This window comes from Ammospiza caudacuta, chromosome Z (genome assembly GCF_027887145.1).
Source record: "Ammospiza caudacuta isolate bAmmCau1 chromosome Z, bAmmCau1.pri, whole genome shotgun sequence".
Classification (NCBI taxonomy): domain Eukaryota; kingdom Metazoa; phylum Chordata; class Aves; order Passeriformes; family Passerellidae; genus Ammospiza; species Ammospiza caudacuta.
In genome coordinates, this window is record NC_080632.1 from 2,041,977 (window position 1) to 2,060,361 (window position 18,385).

At 42.4% G+C, this 18,385-nt stretch overlaps 1 protein-coding gene across 1 annotated transcript in view; it reads left to right on the forward strand.

Moving 5' to 3' along the window:
* VCAN (versican) overlaps positions 1-18,385 on the forward strand; it is an 89,708-nt gene that overhangs the window by 6,250 nt on the left and 65,073 nt on the right. Inside the window, exons 3-4 of the mRNA XM_058823621.1 lie at positions 9,693-9,867; positions 10,437-10,564. Of these exons, the coding sequence (XP_058679604.1) occupies positions 9,693-9,867; positions 10,437-10,564 (303 nt within the window). The remainder of the gene's footprint in view (positions 1-9,692; positions 9,868-10,436; positions 10,565-18,385) is intronic.

Consider the following 18,385-nt stretch of genomic DNA (forward strand, 5'->3'; position numbering starts at 1 on the left):
ACTTCTCTGCAAGTGTATTTCAATATCTGACCACCCTTTCAGTGCAGTTCATCATTTCCTGATGCCCACCCTGAGCCGCCCTGGCCCAGCCTGAGGCCGTTCCCTCTGCTCCTGTCCCCGTTCCCCCGGCTGTGCCCTCCTGGCAGGAGCTGTGCAGAGCCACAAGGGCCCCCTGAGCCTCCTTTGCTCCAGGCTGAGCCCCTTCCCGGCTCCCTCAGCCCCTCCTGGGGCTCCATTCCCTTCTCTGGCCACACTCCAGCCCCTCAGTTTGTTGTTGTGGGTGGCCCAGAGCTCTCCTGGGATCTGATGTGCTCCCACAGAACAGTCACTGCCCTGTGGCTGGCACAGCCCAGGGGCCATGGGCCTCGTGGCCACCTGGGCCCCCCAGGGCTGGTGTCACAGCACCCCAGGGCTTGTCCCAGCCCCTCTGTGGTGTGCTCCATGGGTTTCAGCAAAACCAAAGAGCGAGTGGCCAGCGCTGCGTGTGATGTGTGGGTGTTTCCCCCCTGGGAACGCGCTGGGGGAGCACGGCACAGAGAGTGCTCCAGAGCCCGTCAGGCTGGCACTGAGCCCGGCCTAACGGGCTGTGCTGAAAGGCAGGGCATTAACCCGGGCCCTGTGCCATGCACAGGCACGTTCTGGACCCAGGTTTCTGCCTGTGCTTACAACAGCACTGAGCTGTGTGGATGGATCTTGCTTTGGGCCCTGCCTTGCATGCCCGTTTGGAGCTCGGTGTTCTTTGGAAGTTCAGTGTTTACTCAGGTGAATGAATCCCAAAGCAAACATTAATATCTGCTGCTGGAAATCATGGCTTTGGCTAAGGGTTTTTTGGTGAGCTTAACACTGTATTGTTCTTCCAATCTGCCTAACCTAATGTGAACAGTCTGTTGGCGTTGATTCAATGAAAGGATTTGAAGGTGTGGCCTTAATTTGGAAATACAGTAAATCAGTGTAACCATTAATGTCTGCATAACTTCATAAACTGTTAGGTCCTAATGACAAAAGCAAAAGAAATCCTGGTTTGAACATTACTTCATAACGAGTGTACCTGGCATTCCTTACCCCTTTTCAAGTGTTCCCTTGACTACATATCTATATCCAGGAGCTGCAGATGTTTATGACAATAAAATATCAGATGATTTATGGTGATACTGCAGCTTTTGTAGTTGCTGCTCCTGCAAAAACACTGCAAAGTGTTGAACTGATTAGATTTATTATTTTACCTCAATGAAAACTTCACAGGCTGCATTTTCTTTCTGCAACTGTTCTTTTCCATGAGTGCTTTAATGTCAGAATTTCAGGAGAGGAAAAAAGCTAAATCTTGATCCAAGTGGAAAATTGGTTTGCTAGACCGTCATTTGTGCCATCCATTCTCAGTTTTCTTCATTATGTAAGCAAATGGCATTTATTAGACTCAGAAGAACTTCGTGGGAATGTTGCTGCTCAAATCTTCTGCTCTATTCTTTATGTTCTTTATGATTTCCTATGATTTCAGCTTTTATTATTAAGCCAAAAAAAAAAACTTTTTGTCCCGAACACAAATTATTTCTGCTGTTTCTCTTTGGACCTGCACCCCAAAGTGGCACCTTTTGAGGAGATTGTTCTCCCCCTTTGTTCATCCTGTCCTGACTGGGGTGCAGGGAGGTATTTCCTTGTTAACTGAGCTAATTCCAGAGCTGAGGAATACCCTGGTTCAGCACTGTGCTTTGGTCAGCTCTCCTGGGTGGAGCTGGGGCTGCTGAAGCTCTGGTAAAATTATCACCAGTTTTTTTATTCTGCTCATTTTATGCTCAAATTAAGTAGGCCAAAACTTTTTGGAAGAGTTCTACTGAAGCAGGTGTAATTTCACTTTTGCCATTATGATGAATTTGTGGTTTGGGGTTTTTTTTTCTGGTTCTTTGGGTATTTTTAAACCAATTTAAGAGTTTTTTTCTTGGTATTTTCGGGGTCTCTTTTTGTTTTATAGACAATCTCTAATTTTAAGCTTTCAAACAGAAAGCATAATGCAGCATCAATGAACCCAGGAAGATAAGATTAGACAGCTGGCCAGCTTGTTTTTCAAATTAACCTTTATAGTGTAATAGATGGCTGGGAAAGATAACTTGGATAAAATTACTGTAATTGCCATTTCTCTCCTTTAGCTGTGCTGGGAATACTAAACTGCTATTGAACACACTGTGCATCAAATTAATGTATTTTACCAGTGATGGAATGTATTGTGAACAAAAAGTGGGATTTCTGAGGAAGGATAATTTTCTCAGTAGCATACAGATTTTCCTGGGTTAAGCTGAATAGTGAATATTAGTCATTGGAAGTAGAACTTCTAATGCCTAATTATTTCTTTTGGCTGGGTCTCAAGCCCAAGACTGTACAAAAGCTGTAACTGTGAACCTATTTTTAATTGTTTTTTTCTGTTTAGCTATCACAACAGACAAATTTGATAACTTGTACGCAAATATCCAGTTAATTTGCTGTTTTAGATGCCAAATGAACTTCTGACGTCAGACTCATATGTTATTAGCAACAAACTGTTCAGACAAAAGATCTGCCTGTCCCAGAGTCCTGTTCCAATGAAAGCAGCTGATATCAAAGGGCAAACTTAAACACTTACCCTGTTGCTGTCAGAGACCTCTCAGCGATGGAATTACCCACACAGAGACTTGGGGTATTCTATCCTGAACAGATTTGGCTTTGGTTTTTCCCATTTGTTTTTTGAATGTCTGTAGATTTTCATTATCCATGGGTGAGCTCCTGGTTAAGCCACCATTTAAGCACAGCTGCTTATTTTAGTTATCCTTCACAAGGAAGACACATTTCATCACACTTTGTCTCTGCAGTGCATATTTCTGCTAGATCATTTTTTGACAGGTGAGAGTTTTCTAAACAATGACAGGATCTGGGAAATTGATGTAATTCTGTGGCTTTCCTTTGCCTTGATTATAGGAATTAACGATGAAAGCTACTGGGGTATCAATAGCTGCTTACATTTGGAAATAGATGATCTTTAAGGTCCCTTCCATCCCAAACCATTTCATGATTCTGTCTCGGAGACATCATCAAGACACTGTGAGTTCACATGTCATCTTTTGTCTGCTGAGCACCGCTTGGCTGCTTGGTGTGCATCAGAGATCAAATATTTTGATGTGAGTATCTGTTCAGATGTCTCATCTTAGAGCAGACGACCCGAATTGGCCCATTTAATTCTAAGGGTGTGAGCAGTTGTGTTCTGCTGTGCACAGCCCTGGGGCTCTGGGAAAGTCACAGCAAGGGGCAGGAGAAGGATGACACCTTGGGTTACTTGATCCACTTTTCCTTTGGCGTTGCACATCTCCCCGTTACGTGCTGAGCCTTGTGCCCAAGCTCAGCAGAGAGCGCCCATCCTCAGGGGCCAGGTGCTCTCTACACTTCACCCCTGAGATCAGTTTGGCGTTTTGCACTTGGTGAGGCTGTAAGAGGGAGGAGGGAAACGCTTAATTTTAGCCCAGGCAGGAAGTTTGGGGCAGCCAGGTGCTTGCCTTACTCATTATTAAGGCCTGCAGGGCTGTGCTTGGGGCAGGCAGCTCTGCAGGATCAGTGGAGGGGCACTTTCCTCACACTGGATACCCCCTTTCCTGTCATTAATCATGGAGAATGCTTTCCTGGCACCCTGGTTGCTGCTATAATTACATTGACCTCCCAGACAGGGATATTTTGTGTTCAAAGTGGATCTGACAGCATGGCAGTGTTAGATGCTTCAGCTTCTCACAAGGAGAGGAATGAAGAATCTTAGAATATTTTGAGTTGGAAGGGACCCACTAGGATCACCCAAGTCCAGTCCTGGATATGTAGAACAAGTCATTCATACTCATTTTCACCTCCACGTGTTCTCTTCTCTGCCTTCTGTGCATGTTCCTCCAAAATTTTCCCTTTGTCTCATGAGCAACTCTTTGTAAGATTCTGTAATTTCATCTCTCTGTGGTGTGTTGTGCTTTTCTTCTAACCTTTCTTGCTGTTTCTAAGCCCAGAATTCAAACTGCCTCACACTGGGAGTCCTTGGCCTCTCAGCTTTTGGATATTCCTGGGTGAGGTAAGCTCTCTGCATTAAATATCCCTGGTCACCAGTTAGGGAGATTTATAGAAGACTCCTTTAGACTCAGCTTGTAGCCTTTAGGCAAAGCTACCTTGGGTGAGTTGAATTCCAGGAAGGATTTTATGAAAAGGATTGCTGTACCTTTCTGTGTCACATTTATTCCTTCTCTCTACTTGTAATGAAGTCCGCTTTTATAAAATACATTTGAGCTACCTTGTAAAAATCTGACCTAGAAATGAAGTGACACAGTAATTTTCATTCTGGAACATTTCTGAATATTTGGTGAAACACTTGTTTTGTGCTAGGATATTGGGCAATTAAGAAGAACATGTATCACCCAACGTATTCAATATTAAGAAGTCAGAACAAACCACTCATTTGAGCTGATTTTTGTTCTCCTCCTTGGAGATAATTGGATTTAAAGGGATCAAAGTAGAAAACAGGATCCTTCTAGTTTACTTACTCTTTTGTTATAGCTCCTCAGTGAATATTTTTCTGCCAAAAGTGAGAGCTCTTTATTCTTTTCTAACTGATATTTTGGGAATTCACTCTTTTCATGGGCCTCATTTTCTCAGTTTCTGTTTTATTCTGCTGCAAATCTGAAAGACTTCTTTTCCTTTCTTTGGGTGTATTTTCTTTTTAATGCCTGTAAAGACAATCCGAGGCTTAAGATACTGATCTTTTTAATGGAAAGAAACAAGACTTAGGGAGGCAGCAGTAGATGGTAATTCACATTTTCATTTTTATGCAAACTTGTCTTTCCTACAAGCATTTTAATGATAATAAATGAAAGTTGTTTCCGAAGTGGGAACGCTGCCACTCAGAGATTGTGTGCTGACAACCTAATTGATCTGTTCTCTCTGCAGCAGAAATCCCCTTCTTTATCTCTTAAGCAGGCATTTGAAGAGGTGCTTTTACCTAATCTTTTGGACTCACCTGTCTTGAAACCTTACCACCTCTTGATGTTGAACTTCCGTGTAAATTATCACGGGCTGCTGCATTTTTCACCTCGTTCTTTACTCTCCTGCCTAATGGATCCCGAGGAATCTTCCTGGCAAGGGAAGAGCACAGTTGGTATGGCCCACCAAAGGATGGCAGAGGGAAATGTATTTTCTGGGTGGTAAAGACCCAGGGTCTACATGCAATGCGTGCCAGGAAGAGGGAAGGAAATGTCCTGGCCAAGCTGCTGTTTTTCCCTTGGAGAGTTTGGGAGTTTGGTGGACAGGCTGGGGTGGTTCTGGGTGCAGGAGCTGTGGCGGGAGAGAAATAAAGGACAAAAGCCACAGGTGAAGCTCAGCATTGATCCCGCCTCTCATCACCTGGAGCTGTTCAGAGGAGGCCCTGTGCCCCCTCACCTGTGTGCGGTGAGGATGGGCACAAACATCCTGCCCAGGGGAGCACCTGTGAGCTGGTGCCTGTCCCTGGAGAGCCCCAGCAGGGCCGGGGAAGGCACTTTCCCTCCCACCCTGAGCTCCCTGAGGCCTTTGGCAAGGCAAGCCTCTTCTTCTCAGGTTGCCAAAGCTCAAGACAGGCATCAGAGGATGGGTGCAGAGCCTAGAGAGAGAGACAAACGGATTATTCATGCACAGAACTGAAAAAGCTGCCCTATTCCTTCCTCTCAGACAGTGCTCAGCCCTGTAACCCATATTTTTGGGGTGTATTTGTAATGTAAATTGCCCTCTGCATCAAGCCCAGGGAGGATCTGAACTGTGATCTGAACTGTGTGGTAGCTCTGGCACTGGGCTTGGGGTTATTTCAGGGGTCTGCACCACAGTGCCCAAGGTCTGGAGACAAAAATTAACAGGATAACAAGCTCTGCCATCACAATCTTTTCCCTTTAGGTATTTGCTGTGTGAGGCAGCCGCTGAGGCTCAGAAGCTGCCACATCCAACACTGCGTGAGGCAGCAGCGTGAGCTCGCTAGTGAAAGTGAACTATAATTTATTAGCCATACCAGGAGCTAATAAACCAGCTTCCCCTGCAGTTCCACAGGGTTTTGATGCATGATACACAATAAAGCAGCAGCCCAAAGGGGTGTAACCATGCAACCGGGTTCTTACCCACGGAAACCCTTGCTCCTTAAAAATGAAATGCCTCACATTTTTATTTTCTGCTCTAAGACGTGAGATCAACGACGAAAAGACGTTCACCCTTGCTCTGACAGAAGTGAATTTTGGATGCTACAAATTGCTTTCCTATGAGTGCTCCTTCTTGCTGCTACTCCTTCCTGTAATTACACCGACTTTGTTTGCCAGATGTTCAGTGGCAACATTACACCGCTGTAGTCTGTTTTCCAGTTGCTTTATTTGTTCCAAGGACAACTCCTTTCTTGCCTTTTCTTTCGGGGAGGAAATAGACAAAGAGGGGGGGGAGAGAAAAAAAATTCCTTTACAAATGTTTTAAAGTGCAAAGACCGGGACAATGGGTTTTTCCCCCTCTCTCTGTCTAACTGAAACAATGAAAGTCCTGCACTTTAATCTTCTTAGCCCCAGGGGTCTTCTAATTATTGCAGCTGTTGCACAGGCTTATGCATAGCGAGTCCTCCTTCCCATTCACCTCGGAGGCTCTTTCATGTCCATTAGCTCCTCGCTGGAAACTGAGGAGCCTCCAGCTCAGAGAATAGGTGAAGTTTACCTTGTGGATCAGGGCGAGGAGAACAAAGCATTCCCCGAGTTCCTTTCCAGGATTTACAAATGACCAAAGGCTCTTCTTTGCCTCGGCGAAATCCACTTTAAATTGGCTGGGATTTTTAACTCTTTAGTCCTGCCTCCTTCAGGTGTCACGCCGAGGGTAGGAAGGGCAGGTGGTGCTTCCAACGTGGGGGAAAAAAAAAAAATGGAAGGAATGAGAGGTGAAACAGCTGGTTGTGAAAAATACACTCGTGTGTTTAAGCAGCGGGAAGCTTAACAAAAATACAGCTTTACAGAAATATGTTGCCATCCACTCTAAGGTAACAAAGCTTTTGGTGGCTGCACTGAGAAGCAGAAACTCTTGTGCCCAGTTTGAAGTCATAGACTATCCCTTTAACAATTTTTGAAAAAAAAAAATTTGTAGAAAAGAGACAATTAATCCAAATTCACACAAAATACATTTTAATTTGGATTAAAACAACAAACTGAATTAACAAACTGCTTCATGTAATTGGATATTTCTGACTCAGAATCAAACATGCTTTAGTACATAAACACCAATGTCATAAAAAAGAAAGTTTTGAAATGCTTTTATATGTTCAAAAATAACAAATAGAGTAGCCAGATGCACAGCTTGTGACTATTATTATGGGTTCACAGTGAAACAGGATAAATATTTTATCTGCTTCTGTTGGGAGCTCTGTAAAAGTTGTCCATTTTAAAATTCTAGATCCATAACAGCCAGCGGGCTGCCTGAAATCCTATTTTTATTTACTACTGTGCTACTAATATAGCAATCCTGATTTATACCAGCAGGTGTTCTGCTCACAGTTTCAACCACTGCTACTAAATTCTGAATATATTAAATATTTTTATGCGTACCACATGCTAAAAAATATTAATAATCAGATAATATTTTGGCGATTTTAAGTTTCAAATGCTGATGTTGGCTAACTGTGCGTTCTGGGGTGTGGGGCTGTGGGGAGCAGGGTGTCCCCATCCCCACTGAAGCATTCCTTTGGCTCCCAGCACAGGATGAAGATGCCCTTTGGAAGCTGTCCCTGTTCTCTGCTTGCTCATGAAACCTGCCCAGAAATTGTTTGGAACGGTGCAGTGGGGCCCGAGCCAAATAATGCAGTGAAATAACCTAACAATTTAACACCCTTAATGGCTGAATTTCAGGCACCTGGAAAGTTTAATGTAATGATACAAACGCAGACATAGTTTTCCGGGGTGTATTCTTCACTTGTCACTGTTGCCAAACAACATTTGGATCCGTCTGAAGCTGAAATTGCACTGTTGCTTGGAAGGAGCTGTTTGTGATGGGTTTTGTCCGTTGTGAAAGGCATTTTATAGGGATGCTGGGGGTCTGCAAGCTTCCAGTTAGTGGCTGCAGCTGCTGTGTGACTCCCTGTTAAATGGTGAAACATGGGGATTCCCAGCCTTTCCTCTTTTATTTCCCGTTTCTCTGCAAGTGGCTTTGATAAAAAGTGATGTCTGATGGCTGAGTAGTTTTCAGATAATATCTTCTGCATTAATTTCTTAGTGAATCATGACAAGAAGAAAAATGTGAACTCTCTGCTTCTTGGCCATATGCAGATTTTTGGTGGCTGGCAAGACTTTACTGAATTTGTCTGCCTGAGAAAAAGATTTCTAAATAAGTAGGAAATTCTTGCATCAACAATTTGCTAAGTGACCTGTATTTCTATTTGCTTGTGAACTAGATTTTCTTTATCTTTCAACAATGCTCTAACAGCAAAGACTTGTTGTAAAATTAATTATTGCTACAATATTACTATTTTCCCAAACTATATTACATTACGCTGTTTCCTCATTCATGAAGTACTCCAGTAAAACCATCAGAGAAAAGGAACATTCAATGGTTTAGGGGCTTGTTTTGTTTTGTTTTGTTTCCATTCTCTGGTTGTTTTATGGTGTTGGAACACTTTTGAGGATTTTAGAGTGCAATTAGGTATTGCAAGGGACAGGCCTTTGATGCTAAAGTGTAAAAGACAGTGGTAATAGGGGGAAATGATTTTGTAAGGTGGGATGGCTGCTTTCTGCCACTTCAGCGCCCTTTATGGTTTGTTCCAGCTGTTGTCAGATTCAGTGGGAATTGTCTGTGTGTAGAAAACAGAATGTGGCTTCTAGACAGATCCTGCTTTAAACAAAACCATCTTCACACCAGGCCTCCCTCTCCAAAGGTCTGACGTGCTCCAGAAGCTGCTGAAATTGTCGAGGTCCTTTTCAGAACCAGAAAAACCCCAAATAAAACCCCAAATAAAAATGCTTTGTTTTGCTTGTACCATCTGTGGTGTGTGCAGCAAAATATGGCTATGGAAAAATGACTAAAATCTATATAATGATGAATGATGTATTTGTAGTGATCTTTGATGAGTAGAAACAGACACCAGGCCCATCACTGATTAGCAAATCTGCTTTAAAAAAAGCACATTTTTGGGGGTATTTTGTCATTACTGGTAGCAGCCACTAGAGGGGGAACAGAATTTATACCGTGATATCTCACATTTTTGTACTATTTTTCATTTTGCCCACCTGTTTTCAGCATTGTGACAACACCTAGGTGAGGTAAACAGAGTGGTGATGGCCGCAGAAACAACCATCACAACATCACAAGTGGTGATGGTTGCATAAAATGTGCTACTGATAGAGGTTTTTGGGTTACAGAGTGGTGATGGCTGCAGAAACAGCCCCAAATGTGCCGTTGATAGGGAGTTTTGGTTACAGAGTAATGGCTGTGGAAACAATCCAAAATGTGCCACTAACAGGGTTTTTTTGGGTTTCAGAGTGGCAATAGCTGTGGAAACAACCCAAAATTTGCCACTAACAGGGGGTTTTTGGGTTGCAGAGCAGTGATGGCTGCAGATACAAGCCAAAATGTGCTACTAACAGGTGGTTTTTGTTTTACAGAGTGGTGATGGTTGTGGAAACAACCCAAAATGTGCCTCTGATGCGTTTTTGTTTGCCTTCCAGGTGTTGTGTTTCACTACCGGGCTGCCACGAGCAGGTACACCCTGAATTTCACCCAGGCCCACCAGACCTGCCGGGACAATGGTGCTGTCATGGCCAGCCCAGAGCAGCTGAAAGCAGCCTATGAGGATGGCTTTGAGCAGTGTGATGCTGGATGGGTGTCTGACCAGACTGTCAGGTGAGGCTTTCAAAATGCCCCTCCACGTTTTTACCCAAAATTTGTGTGCCTGGCCTGTGCAGACCTAAACTGTTGTTTTGCCACAATTGGTGCCTTGGAGTGGCTGCCTGGAACAGAGGCTGGATAAGATTAAGGAAATAAAGTGGATACTTATTAAAGGCCTTCAAAAGGTGCATCTTGGGCAGTCAGAGGCTTCCCAGAGGCTGCACCCAAAATGGACAATGGACACAAGTTTATCACACAATTATAAGTTTGGTCCATTTGCATATGAGGGGTCAATCCTCCAATTACAGCTTCAGGTAATGAAGTAAGTTACTCCCAATTTTCTCACCCCCCCCCAACCCACTTTATACTTTTGTTTATACTTTTTATACTGTTTATACTTTCAGGGCCTGAGGCTGTCCTTGAGTTTCAGGCCCAGAGGGATTGTGTTGTCTGACCAAAATGTGAAGACAGTAATTCACACTCTATGTGGAGCTCAGAGCTACGCCCTAAAGCAGTACAGGATTTGAAAAATACAAAAGCTGAAATCCTAAGGGGTCATAACGATAAATTTTCTGCATTTCCAGGTATCCAATTAGACATCCAAGAGTTGGCTGCTTTGGAGATAAGATGGGAAAGAAAGGAGTCAGGACCTATGGGCGCCGCTTCCCTAACGAGACTTATGATGTTTATTGCTACGTGGAGCACATGGAAGGTGAGATGGGTCTGCAAAGCCTGGAAGTGCTCTGCAAGGCTTAAAAAGTGACTGGGGAGCCTAATGTGGGAGAGCAGAGAGGGAGAAAATTCCATTTAAAATAGGTTTTGGCTGCTCTGGATCTGAAGGGAGCTGCCAAATGGAGGGAACCTACAGTTTGTGGTCCTGCAGGTCCTAATTAAAGGCCAGTGTGGAGTCTACAGAGAGGCAGTCAGGGTTCAAGCTGCCTATAGTTAGTGCAGTAGATGTCACAAAAGTTGCTGTTGAAGTGTCTTGTTTTTTGAATGTTATGTAAAAATATTTTCAAAGAAATGCATTTAATGTTTGAGAAACTATGTATGCTATATATAAGTATATACAAAGATAGATGTAGTACATGTGCTAACTGTATTGCAGTTCATAAAGTATGTGATTAAGTCCTTTTATATGTCCATGGCATAAAATTAGACAGATATTGAATTGCCATCTATGTTTAATAGTATCTTTCTAATAATGGGTCATCTCAGGCTCAGAAATAAAAAGACATGAAAAATCTTTGTAGTTTCTGAGCATAGTTTAGTAAAATTATTACAGAGGTACTTCACAACCAGGACTAAATTATATTTTCCACTTACTACAGTGGCCTGAGTGTGTCACAATGCTGTCTGTTTGGCAGGTTTTTATTCCATGCCAGTTCCACAGCTCCTATCTAAAAACCCTGATAATTCCTAACTAAACATCCTCAGGGATGGTCCTTGGCTGTTACACTTTTAATTTAGTGCTCTTAAAGTCAGCAGAACAATAAATTAGCCTTGGCTCTGAGCAAGCCTGCCTTTGTAGGTGTACATATATTTTTAAAAAGCAATTGCAAAATGCAAGTGCTCAATGTTTGTTTGTAATCTGTTTTAGATAATATATAGATTAGGTCATGCAAATTTTTCTCCTGCTGGTGACTTGGAGAGATTTTAGTTACTGAAATCAGTAAGTGTTTTTAGTAGCTGAAGATCTGTCCTAGACCACTTGGATATTTATGCAATACAAGCAACACAGGTATTGCAAACCCTCCAGAAAACATCTATACTTGAGAATTTGTAACTTCAACTTGAAAATTAAGTGACAGAGTTTGGTTAGTGCTTTTCATTGTCTTAATTTTAGTTATGCCCCGTTTACATCTGCCAGTAAGCAGCACCTGTGAACATCTACAATTCATGACATTTGATCCTCCATCAGTCCTTGATGGGATTGGATTCTGAATCTCCTCTAAACTGCTTTTAAATTCAGTTTGTGTCTTTCCTAGCCTACAAAAAAAGAAGGTTTAGCCAAAAACCTAACCTGTATAATTCCTGGGTGAAGAACAATCTCTTGCTCTTTTCCCTCTTCAAGAACAGAGAAGTGTAACTAATGCAGAGCAGATTGTCCTGGGTGCATGTGAGCCATCAGTTTCTCAGGGTCAAAATTTATCACTAAACTTCCAAAAATAAAGCTTGAGTCAAAACTGAAGCATTTTTCACGGAGGCTGATGGTCTGTGCTTGGGACAACCTGGAACCAGACCGGTGTGTGGCTCTAAGAGGCTGCAGTGACTGTGCAGTCCTCATGGATGAAAATCCACAGGTCCTCAATTTCTCTCGTGGACATTAATTGGTTCTTCTTTGTTATAAAATTGCATTTGCCAAGGTTTATGACCTGGTTTCCCTCTCTGGATGCATCTACACTTCTGTCCCACTGTTGTGCAGCTGGACTGTGGTGGCATGGTCTGCTTTTATATGAAAACATCCAGCTGCTAAGAAATACATAAGCTAGAACACAATATTGTAGTGATTTGATTCATTATATAGCATTCATTATATTGAACAAGTTTAATGCCAGATTGTTATAATAGTTAGCCAAAGACACTCCCCAGCTTTTCCCTTTTGTTGCTTTTGAGTTTGGGGGTTTTTTTTGCTTGGTTTGGGTTCCTTTTGTTTGTTTTGTTTGTTTTATTTCAATTTGGGTGTTTTTGGTTGGTTGGTTGTCTTGTTTGTTGGTTTTTGTGTGCATGTGAGAGAGATTTTATTATTTTCTCATATTCTCAGAAGTTTTAAAATGATCAGGGGTCTGACAACAACTTCTATGAGCTCCAGGAGGAGTTTATGGGTACAGGGCATAGAAACATTGTAGGTAGGTTCTGCTGACATGCAGAGGAGTTAAATTATTATGTTTGCATGAGGAGAAACAGGCACATGTTAGGAGATAGACAGCATCTGTGAGTTTATACTTCATAACAACTCACCCACAGAAAATGGAAATTTAGAATGTCAGTGGAGTTATTGGAAAGTTGAATTAAACTAGACTGCTGTGTGCGTAGGAAACTTACAGGTCAAGAGCTAAAATTGTGCCAGATTTCTGATGGCCCTGTTCTCCAAAGGTTGATCTTGCAAGGTGTGACCTTAACTTAATTCATAGCAAAATGAATCCATGGCACTTAGGGTGTGCTTAAATACAACTTTTTCCATGTGAGTTTTAAAGCTCATATCTGTGTACCCTGCCATGATTCAATGCCAAGTCTATTAGACTTGCTTGCACTAAAGAGGTCCTTATTTGGAGGGTCTGTGTCAGTGGAATGACTATTCATGGCACAAGCCTGACTAATGATATCAAAATTTGGGGTATAACGAGGGTCTCACCATGGAAGTCATTGAACACTTATTGGTCTGTTGGCTGCTGTTGGTCTGTTACCCCAGAAGGCTATAAATGGTGGTGGGAATTCTTGCAATACATTTTAAAATAAATATGCATTGAATTTGCAGTACTAATTTGGGTATTTGCAGTGAGGATTTGTAGGAGCAACTCCATCTCGATTTTATTCCTTTTTGGCTGTGTGGAATCAGGAAGTTAGCCAGAGACATGGATTTCTCCTTAAATCACAAACTATTAGCTTAAATTGAAAACAGTTATCTAGGCTAACTCTTGCCATTTCCTTGTTCTGAGGAAAGCCAGAGAGATTAAAGGCTGCACAATTCTAATTTAAATAGTATGAGTTTTGCTGCGACAGTCAGAAGAATAACTGTGGGAAGGACTGAAAATTTCTGAGCTCCTGGAGATAAAAATGAGAACCTGGAGTCAAAGTATCATTAAAAAGGTACCAGGCATGGTGTTTTATTACAAGCTGTTTTACATTCCTCGTATTTCATCACTCATTTCAGTGTACCAAACACTAGCAGAAACCTTTAGGGTACTTTTAACTGCAGGGAGTGATTTATGAGTGAATATTTTAAAGTGATTGAGCTGCAAAGGTTTGAGTGGGGATTCTTTACCAGCTGAAGGGGTCTCTCCTGTGGTGTGATCCCTTGGATGGAGATGAGTGTTGGGTGGGGAAGAGTTTGAGCTCTTCAGACAAGCAGAGTGTGGTTATTTGGTGTCAGAGATGGAGATAGAGCCACCACCAAAGCCCACTGGTGGGGTGAGCTTGTGCAGAGCCAGAGCACAAGCCACCCCATCAGGACTGTCTGCTGGCCAGAGCAATCAGAGCCCATGTGTGCCTGACAAGCCTCCCTCACGTGCAGAGTTATTGTTGGGGTGTCTGTGGGGAAGGTTGTGCAGCCCTCCTTCCATGCACCACCTCCCCCCCACAGGGAGAGCAGGGAAGAAGGACAAAAACCAAAACCAGATGTCCTTTGAATACTTTCCACCTACTCTCATGCGGTTTTGCTGTTGTCATGGAAATTTCTGTGAGAGTGATAGTCATCATTAAAGGAATCATAGTCTAAAATGTGGCCTCAGGTGAGAAGTTTCTTCTGTGTTTTGGGCAGCTAAAGATCTTCTTTGGGGTCTATTCTGATTCTGGAGCAAGTAGGTTAATTTTCAAAGCTGGGACACAGTGAAAACTTAGGGTTTTTTTTCTCTAGTTCAGGGCATGTGGTAGAATTCTCATCTTTTCCATTCTACTGGACACTTATCCACCTTAACCCCTCATGCAGGGTTAAGTTCTCAAGAGGATTCCTGTTCAGCCAATGGGTCTGCACAGAGTAGACTCAAGACATTCAGGAAAGTGTAGTTAAATCATTGCTGCTTGTGCATCAAAAGGAATCAGCTGACTTGTTCTGACGTGCAAGAGAAAAAGACTTCTTCATCTTGTCCAGCCTCCTGCTTTAAAGTTGGAGCGAGCTGCTTAGATGTTTGTGGTTTTCCAGCCCTGCAGAGTGGTTTTGGTAATTAGTGACTTTGTTAAGGACACCTCTTTATTCCCCTGGTGTGTCAGAGAACCAGCCCTGAGCAGCAGAGAAAGAGAGGAGGGGGATGAGGAAGTTCTTGGTCCCCAAAGCACGAGGGTAGGGTAAGTGCTTTAGTCCTCAAAGTGGTCATGGTATTCCTGCTTCTTTGCACACTTAACCATGTCCTAGGAATGAGGTTTTGAACAGATTCCACGTTTTTGAGGAAAAGAAAGTTGTGATGGCAGTGCCTCATGACTGCCTGGGATTTGACCTGCTGGATGTGTCCAGGTGAGGAGCAGTAACCACAGGTTATAGGGGCAGGTGAGAAAATGCCCTTAGAATGCTCTATAAAACATCAGGAAAGATGGCATTTTGTCTCTGACCCTTGTCTCTACCCAGCTGTATTCGCAGAATCCAGGAGCTCTAACACTGCCAAAGGACATCTCTGCTTGGTGAACTTGGTGGGTTCCAAGTGTCAGAAACAAATGAATAAATGAATAGGTCTGGAGTTCACCACAGGCACATTATGCTAAAAAAAAAAAAAAAAAAGGAAAAAAGAGTATCTCTCAAATTCTTAGTGGGAGGTAGTGTTTCTTCTCAAACAAAACTATCACAACGGAACTAAAATGAAAAAGCACTGGAAAGTTTTTGTCTTGGTTTGGTTTTGTTTTTGGGGGATTTTTTGAGGGGTTTTTGAGTTTTGGGTTTTTTTCGTTTTGTTGGTTTGGTTTTTTGGTTTTTGTAATTGTGAGAGTCGAGCATTTCCTCCTATGGGAATGACTGACTTTTCGTATAATCAATATCTCTCTGCATTTTCTAATGCCTGGCTTTGGACGACTGTGAAGGCTGTAGAATCTGGGCGCCTGACCACAATGTAAAGCTCATGAGCACCAAATTCCAAATGGGACAGTAATAATCACAGAATCATTAAGGCTGGGTAAGAAGAATTTTGAGATCATTAAGTCCAACCATCAACTCAGCACCACTACCCCAGTCAACAAAGGTGGCTTTGGTTCTAGCCTGCCCTTCTTCCCACCTTCCTTTTATGTTGTGTGATTCATGACATTCACATCCACCAGTGTGCCCAGCTCACCCAGACATCTCCTGAGGAAAGTGATTCAAAGCAATGAAACTTGCTGTAAAATCAGCTGATAAGATTTTTAGAACTGATTCTTGTAGAACTTAAATGGTTTCCTCAGGGATTGCAGATGAACGAGCTTTTGTCTTCAAGAGAAAAATCTGACTTCTTCATCTGCCCCAATGTTTTGTAAAGAGATGGAAAAAGCCTGACTTTCACCAGGTATCTCTTTTGACCAAGCAAAACAAACACATGTGAGAGGAAAATCCTGGGGATTCTTGGAGTGCAGTGACCGCTGAGGCTGCTCCATCAGCCTGAGGCTTGGTTTGGAGCAGGAGCCAGCAATAACACACATTACATTATTGTCTGCAGCCTAAACACTGTCACGTTCTCCACCCCACCCCCTGGTACTGCTGAACCAGTTTTTCTTCATCTGCTGGCCTAAGCCCTGGGCTTTGCCTGCAGAGTATTGCTGAGTTACTCAGGGTGTGCTCCAGCTATAAAAACAACGCACGTGGCTGTTTAACGCACACAGAATTGAATTTTCCCTGCCTGGTGTTGGTGGCTATGTCATTTGTTTATCGAGCAGATGAGTTTTCCCTTTTAATTTCCTTATTTTCAGGGTTTTGGCTTGGAAATTGAGGGGCTTCCAGTCATCTTAATAAAAACACTGTAAGAGTGTGGTGGGATCTGTCCTGCTGTTAAATATGGAAGCTGTTGTGCTTTCAAAAACAGGAGTAAATTGTAGAGACTGCGTGGATTAAATACATTTCATTAACTTCAGAATTACTTTTCTTGCATTTTAGAAGAAGATTCCTTGCAAGGCTTGAGTCCTTGTCTCTGATACTTTGAAGCAGTCAGGATGTTTCAGCCACATGCTAGAAGTGAAGGAGATCAAGAAGCCCCAGGGAAACTCACATATTTTAATTTTTTTTTTGTAAGGTGGTTTGAGAAGCTTGCAGAAGCAGAACAAACTTTCATGTGTTTCTGGATTCACATATCAAGCAAGGCCTTTATTAAGCTCTTTCTTTGTTTTCCACATTTCATCCCAACAATTAAGCACGTTAAGTGCACATTTAATCACAGAGAATCTATTTCAAACTGGAGGGACAAATTGAGGAGTCATAGCTCCTAGAGTAATTTACTGCTGTTTGCAATATGACTTTTGCCCATTACTTGATTTTTTCAGAAATAAGAATTGTGGAATCATAGAAAAATGCTCTCTAACTAGAGCAATTACAAGATTACATGCTTTAACATCTTTGCCCTTTATCTTATCACTAGCATTCCTGAAATAAATGCACATTTAATTGGTATATGATGGAATTTTGCCTATTGCCCTGCTGCCTTTTTGCCTTCTTTGTGAGGTTATTGTCACAAATTCTTGAATATTATGTGTCAAATACATTGGATTTCTCTATTGGATTGTTTTGGTTAAGATGTGTTTTTCTTTAAATATGTAAGGGGTTTTTTTCCCCTTTTTTTTTTTTTTAATTGTGTCGGTTTGGTTTCATTTTTTTGTAAAACAATCCTTGACAAAGACGGTGTTTGTTTGACAGCAGCTGATTTTGACAGATGAACAAAATAAGCCCATGTGGGGTCGGTAGAATATATTCAGTGCAGAGAAAGGTATGACACTCATATTTTAAGTGTGCAGGATTATCACTGTTGCAGACACAGGCACACTCCAAGGCAAATCTGAGGCAGACTTCTGCCTAGAAAGTGCAGCTTGGGTAAGTCAGTTCTCTGCAGAGTGACCTCTCTTAAAGAGGAACCATTTGGAAATCTTACACCAAGATTTAACCCCTCACTAAGTTTATCTGCCTTAGCTGAGGGCAGATGACAGCCCAGATGAATAAATAGCACTAACTTTAATGAAGGGGTGTACAAGCTCCATTTGGAACCAGTGATCCAAATCACTTGATGGAGAAATTGCTTTTCTAATAATCTTGCACTGTTTACCCATTTCCCTGTATATTTTATAGTTTATCTCATAGGAAATGTTGTGGGATTGTCTGCAATTATTTTTTTGTTAACAGAAGTCATGGAAATTCATTGTTCTTCTTCACTTTTCTCACTTGTCTAACTGGACTGATATCTGCTGAATAATTACAATTAAATTGCATTTTAGCTATTAATTTTCATATACATCATGGCTGCTGTCAGAGAATCAGTGAGCAATCCTCAGAGCAGAGAGGGCTGCTCTGGAGAGGCCTTTCTTTGCTCCCCTGTTTCATGGTGCTGCTTTTGGGACAGGACTGTGGCATAGCTGCACCCATCACTGCGCTGGATATGGCAGCAGAGCTGGCGGGCAGATGCCAGAAGGATGTAAAACACAAAATACTCATTTTCTGTGTGGTCTGAAGAGCTGAATGAGCCATTCTGAGGACAAACGGCTCTTTGCTTCCCTTGTCTGTCCCTCTACCTCCAAGCTGGGAGCTGCACACAATGTGCATAAAGCAAGTTACACTATGGGATTGGTGCTACAGCTGTAATAACAAATCAGAGCCTCTACCTAGGAGGAAAAAGAAAGCTGGCACCTTGCCTCCTTTCACACTTGCATTCCTTTCAGG